Source organism: Wasmannia auropunctata, unplaced genomic scaffold (assembly GCF_000956235.1).
Source record: "Wasmannia auropunctata unplaced genomic scaffold, wasmannia.A_1.0 LD334579.1, whole genome shotgun sequence".
NCBI classification, from domain to species: Eukaryota; Metazoa; Arthropoda; class Insecta; order Hymenoptera; family Formicidae; genus Wasmannia; species Wasmannia auropunctata.
In genome coordinates, this window is record NW_012028311.1 from 97,485 (window position 1) to 105,782 (window position 8,298).

Consider the following 8,298-nt stretch of genomic DNA (forward strand, 5'->3'; position numbering starts at 1 on the left):
CGCGCGTGTGTGTGTGTGTGTGTGTGTGTGTGTGTGTGTGTGTGTGTGTGTGTGTGTGTGTGTGTGTGCGCGCGCGCGCGCGCGCGCGCGTTTTTTTTCCGTTGCACGATTATGAATCATAGATATGAATCGTACGCGCTTGTTTGGCCGGCCTAGGGGAGCTTTCGCGAATATGTGCGAATAAATGTGAGAGAGAGCGTTCGAAGTCTCGAATCCAATGACGGCTCCAATGGCCTCCCTCGGCGATAGGATGTCATGACGACTACGGCAAGGTCGATGATAAATTCGCGATCGATGTGTTTTAAGTGTACTAATCGAACTGTGTACCGAGACGAATGATTTGTATATATACAATTACTATTATAATCTATTGAAGCAAGAAGATTATGACAAACATGTGCAAGTGTGCTTGAGAAGAAGCGAAAAAGAGAAAGCGAGAATGAAAAAATGAGAGAGAGAGAGAGAGAGAAAGAGAAAGATTAGATAAAGTGTCCGATAAAGTTGCGAAAAGAGCGACAACAAATAATAAATACTGTAAAACTGTCTTTGTGTACTATATGACAAAAAAAACGACAACAACCATACCTTATATAGTTGAAGCGTTTTGATTAATGCGCGCGCAAGAGAGAGAAAGAGAGAGAAACAGAGAGAAAGAGTGGAAAGATGTGGTCCGTTCGACACAAAAGGTGTATAGCCCTGTTTCTCGATTACTTTGCATTTGTACTTCGTTCCGTCTTGGCGGGAAAGCGTTGGGGAATATAATCGGTAGTCGAACGATGAGAATGAGTTGACCCATATACATCCGCAAGTTTCTTTTCCTTTTTTTTTTCTCCCCAGACTCCGCTCGAAGTAATCGAAAGTCAAAGTCATCATTTCGAGTAGTCCTCTTTCTGCCCTCAAAATTCAGTACATTTTAGTTATTTCTACCGACGAAAGGTGATAATCTGAGAAAAAAAATTCTTTCTGAATCAGTTCCTAATAATCTTAATTATCTATTCTAATTTGTGACGAAGCATTTATTTGGTTATTCTATGCTAATATTACTCGCGATGTCGCTTGCACAGCAAACCTCTTGCGATCGGCGCGAGATGTTACGCACGATGTACATGGGTTAATTTCTGTGTTGCACTGCGGAGTGCATCTTTCTTTCGTTGTGTCTCGCTTTTGCTGATCTACGTAAAACACTAAAGTGTTGACGTATATTATTAAAAAATGTGTATATATATATACAGAATTATCAATATTGGATCGACAGTTTTTTCGTTTTAGATAAAAAAAAATATATTATACTATATATCTATATACATATACTACATTTTTATCTAAAAACGACAAAGCATCCAATTTTGATAATTTTGACAAAGATTGGCAATGTATATGTACAATTGCTCTTTTGATAATTAAGCAATTACTTTATCACGTTTACAACAAGAAAAAAGTGAGAGCGTGAGGCAGCGGAAGAACTCTCTGCTTGTTAATCTATAATAATTTGCGAAATTAATGTAAATTAAAGGCTGGCGACGTTAACGTTGCTAGAGAGAAAGATTGCGTTGTTAGGAAATTTGATCTTTTCGCGTTATTCCGGCTGAAAGCGTATATAATTAAGACGAGCAAGGAATGTCTGGTGAGATAAACGGAACGCAATATTATTACTCGTTTAAGTTTTACCCGGTGCGAAGCCGGGTTAATAGTGATTACGAGTAAAATGCGTTTTGGCGGTAGCGAATTCGTTATCTCGATGCGAACATGCGAATTTGCTTTTAGAAATATGTCGGGCATCCGTATCCGTTCAAACGTGTCTCGCAATTAAATAAAATACGAGAGTTATACGTTTTAATTAACCTCGTTTTACATCCAGCACTTGGTTCGTATCAATATTCCAGTTACGCAGTACGCAGCAAGGTGTCCCGAAAAGTATCTTTGACAAAATTTCGCGTATGGTCTTTAAACGTTTAAGTTTTATTTATTAGAAAAATCATGATTTTTTAAATTTACAGATTTAAAGATCGGTGATACTATGTCATATTCTTAAAATCAAAGATGATGGAAATAGAAAGAACCAATAATTATTGCAGTTTACATTCACGTAGGTTGAATCATTGTTAATTTCATAAGTTTGATAAAAGCTTTATTTTTTTGAAGTGTGATATTGCGAAATATAAATAGAAACTTCACTATAAATCTATTTATATATAATTCTGAACATCGTGCCTAACAATAAGTTATATAAGTTATACAAGATACTGTGTTTATTTTTATTTTTTTGTTTCTTCTTTGTTTCATTAAGTTAGCATTAAAAATTGTACCATCGTTTATAAAACGTTTTGAAAATCTGCTCAATCGAGCGAAAACGGTTCTGTTGATGAAAAAATACGTGAATGTAAATTACAGTCACTTTTCATTTTTCTTGCTTATTAATATTTGAATTCCAATACGTAAGTGCATCAATTTGAGCAAGTACAATTGTTTATAACTACACATTCGATTAAACTTTTAATGTCAACTGCGCGATAGATGATAAATACCTTTTTCGGACACCTCGTAAATTTTTGAGACACATCTCGATATATGTTGAAAAATGTGGAAGCTGCGGATGAATTCAGGCGCAATTCAATTTGCATTTGTTTCATTCAGCATATTCTCAGTTTCATCCACCGCATTACGTTCTCCGTAGGAGCAAATTAGGAGCCGAAAGAAAAGCGTTCACGTTCTTTAGATCGAACGCAGCCACGGCAGAGAAGAGCTCGCGAATTGTATAATTATTATACGTACGTGCGTTAGTATTTCGGGGTAGAATATTTTCAAAGATACTTGCGAGAGAAAGAGACACACACATACATGTACACACTCGCACGTGAGTGGTCATCTCGCCCGTTCACGGCTTTCTCTGTCGCCTGTTTGTCGAATCTAGTTGACGATGAAGAAAAGAAGAAACGAAGCATTTTTTTAAATTAAACTGAAACAAACGAAGCTCGCCTGGGTTTTCTGTTATCGATTCTGGTTATCCCGAATCCTTTTTGATCCCGAGCTTTACGTCAATTATGTAAATATATTCTACTGCAATAATCTTTATTAGTTCCTTTATACGCAGCGTATAAAATGTCTCATTTACAACATAGTAATTATTGCGTAATAATTCACAGCGTACAAATTTCATAAACTTCCATAAATTATCGAGTTTTAAGAACAGAGATTAATGTACCCGTGATACGATAGAACGTTTCATTTTCCTTTCTTAAAGCAGATAATTCTGAATTTTTGCTTATCCAGCTAAGAAACCGCCATCGATAGGTAAGCAGGCGCCATTGATCATGGAACTTCGGTCGCTCAATAAAAATATGACGGGATCCACTACGTCCTCGACATCTACAACACAATTCGAACCGATAATCGGCTGCTTTCACTGATGAACTGACGTTCGTAAAAAAATAATACTAAATGCAATAGTATGAATTTCTTTAAACAAACGAAAAAAATAAGCAAAATGAGTTCCTAAAATAAACTAATAGTAATTCATATAAAGATGTTAGAATAACTTGCTTATGATCTCAATATATACGGATATATAAATATTATATCTTAATATTCATTATTTGCATTTTTTAGACACATTGTAAAAAAAAAAATGCTATATAACCACATATGACTATTTTAAAGAAACAGGCAAGAAGAAAAAGTACAGCAACTAAGCAATAACGGAGTTTGAAATGTACGTATTGCAATCAAAATCCGATTTAACTAGTGAAAATTAAATATAACAAGGCTCTTTCGTCTGGTTATAAATATTAGAGGAAAAGATGATAATGGCTCTGTTTCGATTTTTTGTTTTGTAAAATTCATTTTTAGTTGTATTCAAATCTTTATAATATTACAAACGACAATTTCAAACATCAACAAAATTACATTTAATTATACCCTAGCGTAGTTATTCAAGCAAAGTTTAAGCGTAGTTCAAACTTACTTATTTTCTTAAAATAGAACAACCTTGAGAATTAATATAGAGTACAAACTCATTAGTGTGATCTTCAAATCACATTAAACTTGACATCGAATATCATACGATAAACTTTGATGTATCTCATAACAGATGAATGTTGATTGTTAGCAATCGTGACGACAACTATATCACAACTTCATAGGTATAGTTATACCGAGAACAAATTAATCTCTTGCAAGAGGTGACGTTAATTAGAACGTAAGTAGGACACACACATTACCACTTTTTTTCCATATTTTTAATTAGTTAAATCAACAATTAATTGTGTACTAAATTATAAATTTAAGTAGTTAAGATTTAATTTATAAAAGAGTTCTGTTGGAAATTTTGACTAGTGAAATCGGTATTTGATGGATTTCAGAATATCTATAAAATACACGTATCACATTTTGAAAACATAAACAAAGCATTTATTTCGGGTGCTCACGCGCTATAAACTGCATTCTATCTTCCATATATAATGAGCGATGAAGATAAAATCATGCTTGCAGCGCGTGAGCGCCCAAAACGAACGTGGCTAAAGTTGGATTATAAATAAAAATTATATAACTTATAAAATAAAAATTGTATAAGTTCATAAAGATTTATATAAAAAGTTTTTTTATATAAATAAGAAAAAATAAAAATAAGAATTATCGTATTTTGCGCGAAGCGCCAATTAAGATTAAGATTCGATCTCTATTTCATGAATTAAATTTAAATTTGATGACGCTTCATATCATTTGCGATCTTATTAATATTCACGAATTATCTTCCATTGACAAATTTTTTAGACGGATTTATTTGAATATTTATGTCAAAAATAACACGTCAATTGTTAGCTGTCATGTTACCGATTATGATTACCTTATATTCTTTTTACTACCGATCGGTCATAAATGTCAACATGTCAGCACGTTGATATAGAAAACCATTTGGCGAATGATAAAACATTCGTGACGCAGTATTACATAAGTAAATATTATCTCGTCGTGGGACGGTCATGAACTAACGTACGATCTGTTTTAATTCGTCAGACGATCTCTGCGTATTATTTCTAAATTCAATCATCGACAGATTTGTATGTATGTATATTATGGATTACGGATTTAAATTATATATTGCCGTCATAAATTACGAGCGACAGACAAATTGCAAATTAATATTTATAGAGCGCAAGATTTACGAATTTTGAATTATTATTATTATGATACGGATGAAATTTATCTGAAATTTCATTATTCGATGAAAGAGTTAAATCTCTCTCGATTAAAAATACTCATGCTTGTCACGTACCAGCGAACCGACCAAGCGGAATTTTGTTGATCATGCTTTGTGCTTTCTGCGGATCGCTCCAACCCAATTTTCCCATTTCCGTCATCACGACTGTAGGACCGACAGTATTGACTCTTATGTTGTGTGGACCCAATTCGAGGGCCATTGCTCTGAAAATATCACAAGATGCGAAAATCAAGATGTTCCACAGTTTCAAGGACGTTGATGAAATAAAAATCAACTTTTCTTTCAAAATACTAAATGTGATGAATTGAATAACAAAAGACTAAGAATAAAAATTCAGGCTTGAAAGAAACTTGACAGATAAAAAAAGTAATTTATCTTATTTTTCTTTAGCTTATTCTTCATTTCTTTTACTCTTAACAAAATTTTTAGTTGAATTGAACTTTCTAAACTGAAGAACGAGCCAAATTTGTAAATATAGAAACATTTAATTCCTTTCTTTCATATTTTAGTGGTCCCTTCAACAATTCCATTTCTTTCTTTCATATTTTTCCCGATCCCTTCGATATCCCGCGTTTCCACATCTATCCATACATTGATTTACGGCAAATTGCGAACTTCGGTAATTGCCGAACACGCCGGTCAAGTTTCGCTCTTTATGGATCACGGCCATATTAATTATCTTACTTCGACAACATGTCGAGGCCCCCTTTCGACGTGCAATAAACGGCGTGATCCTTCAATGCCGCCTGACCGGCCTGCGACGATATATTGACAATGCTGCCGCCGCTTTTGCGCTCAATCATGCTCTTGGCTACAACCTGGGACACGTTCAATACAGCCTTCACATTGACATCGAAAGTCAGATCGAATTCCTCGGGCGTGACGTCCAAAAAGGGTGTAAGACACGCGACAGCGGCATTGTTGACCAACAGATCGATCGGCAGGATACTTTGAACAGCCTTCCTAGTCGCATCCCAGTCGCGAAGATCAACGCAGACTGGCTGAATCCTCGGATCGTTCGCCACCAAGCTGTCCAAATTCTTTTTCGTTTTCGAAAGCGCGAACACATGTCCCTTATATTTAGAGAGACGGAGAGCTAATTCCCTGCCGATCCCTGCGCATATTTATGACAAGTTTATCACAAAGTAAAATATATCTATTCATATCTGCTGTTATAGCAGTGACACTACTACATTTCAGTAGTGTTTTTACTGCATTAGAAGTTCTTTTTTACGAAGGTTAGCACATAAATAAGATAATGTGAGCGAAGTATGTTTATGCAAATAATTGCGTACATACGTATGTTATATGATAATACTCAATATATCAAATGTATATAGTCAAAAAGTATATACACTCAATATAATACTCAATATATCAAATGTATAGTCAAAAAGTATATACACTCAAATATAATTCTTTATAACTATAATTATAAAGTACTTTTTGACTATATATTTGATATATTGAGCATACCATATAGCACACGTCACGTATGTATGCAATTGTTTGCATAAACATACCTCGCTCACATTATCTTACTTATGTGTCAAGATCAATATCATTATCTTATTTATGTGTCAAGATAATTATAATTTGCATATATGTTAAAATTCACCAAAAACCGATAAACAATTTTTTAAATTTATTTAAATTTTCAGTTACAGTTACTACAAATTACTAAACTATAACGGAATTTTCAGAGACGTGTGACTAAAGCTTTATGCAGTTACTGCTTCTGAAATTTTTATTCCCGTTTCGTAAATTTCAGAAACGGTAACTGCATAAAGCTTTAATCACACGTATCTAAAAATTCCCACAGAAATTTCTAACAGTGTATGTTAATTTATTTTAAAGTATTTTTCCATATACTACATCAACATAATGCAAGTTTCAAGATTTTTTATCTCATATATTGACTTTAATGCGAAGTCGATTGCAGACTCGCAACACAGTATACGTTTAAGAGAGATTGCAGTACTGATTTTTCGATTTTAAGAAGTGCCTTTTGCGAAAAATTAACACAAAAGAGAATTCAAATTTATGAAATTATATGAATTAGAGAGACATACCCTGACCGGCGCCGGTCACGAGAATGCGTTTTCCTTCGAAGCTGATGTTCATGGCTGTCGGTCAATAACTGACTACTGACTCGTCAGCGATATATATCCCACACACGATCTCTGACACGTCAGTTCTCCTCCCTGGTGAACCTTCCGGCGAATACGCATGAGAGTGTAATTTACGAGAGTCAATGAGCTGACAATGAGAGACAGTTAAACACGACCGCGATAAAGAACGCTTCGATAAAGTTATCTATTTTTACTGCATAGCTTAATATCGTTATTTTCCACTGTTTCTTCAATGGAGATAACATCTCTATATATTAGTAATCGAAATATGATAGACAAAATATTTGAATAATTTATCAAAAATTTTCGACTTTAAAAGATCCAGTAAATTTGAAGTTGTAAACTTCAAATAAATGCTGCTCTGCGTAATAAACTGTAATGAAAGAAATATAAAAATAAACAGAATATATTATAAAAATGTATATATTGTAATATTGGCACATTTACGTCTGACATACATTCAAATATTTTTTATAATTTTAGTACAATATATGTAAAAGTATAGAAAAAACATTTTCGCTTCATGCAATGTTCTGCGCGAGCGATGATTTATTCTTATATACCTATAGAAAATCAGTATCAAATCAAAGCTTATATTTACATTCACATAATATCAATATTTGATATTAAGGGAATCTATAAAACTATGGCAACTTCCTTTTCTGTGAAAAGTTATACAATTTATCGTATATAAAAAAGCGTATAAAAGCTATATATACTAGCCTATAGATTATATATATATATATATATACACTATCGCTCAAAAGTACTTTTATAACTCGATTTTTGTATAAATATACCTTTTTTATATGCCTAAGTTCTAATTCTATTCCAATTCTAAATCTCCTCTTTATGCGAAATTTTGCCATCAAACGTTATTATTAAACTTACAAAAGATTAAAAAAGAAGATTGAAGTTCACATTTCTTTATATTAAAGTAAGGAAGAC

General features: G+C 33.4%; 2 protein-coding genes across 3 annotated transcripts in view; both read right to left on the reverse strand.

The window, feature by feature from the left end:
- Positions 1–3,052: 3,052 nt before the first annotated feature.
- On the reverse strand, positions 3,053–7,396 carry LOC105458175 (L-xylulose reductase). The gene is made up of 4 exons (XM_011703286.1): positions 7,291–7,396; positions 5,903–6,332; positions 5,273–5,421; positions 3,053–3,366 (listed from the first exon to the last, which is right to left on the reverse strand). Exons 1-4 carry the CDS (start codon positions 7,340–7,342, stop codon positions 3,263–3,265), a joined length of 735 nt encoding a protein of 244 aa, XP_011701588.1. The 5' UTR covers positions 7,343–7,396; the 3' UTR covers positions 3,053–3,262.
- Positions 7,361–8,298, reverse strand: part of LOC105458174 (glycosyltransferase 25 family member) — a 29,228-nt gene continuing 28,290 nt past the window's right edge. The window contains exon 11 of one of the 2 annotated variants that reach the window (XM_011703285.1): positions 7,361–7,431. Coding sequence is in view for 1 of the 2 variants with exons in the window: in XM_011703284.1 (XP_011701586.1) it covers positions 7,598–7,723 (126 nt within the window). In the remaining variant the exon portion in view is untranslated. The other variant, XM_011703284.1, reaches the window with a different exon arrangement.

Bases quoted from the DNA above. Each gene is read 5' to 3' on its own strand.
- LOC105458175 (XM_011703286.1), bottom strand. From the start codon at position 7,342: ATGAACATCAGCTTCGAAGGAAAACGCATTCTCGTGACCGGCGCCGGT. The intron at 5,422-5,902 runs GTAAGATAATTA...TGATATTTTCAG, and splicing joins GGCCTCGACATGTTGTCGAA to AGCAATGGCCCTCGAATTGG. The intron at 3,367-5,272 runs GTACGTGACAAG...ATTGTGTTGTAG, and splicing joins TCCGCTTGGTCGGTTCGCTG to ATGTCGAGGACGTAGTGGAT.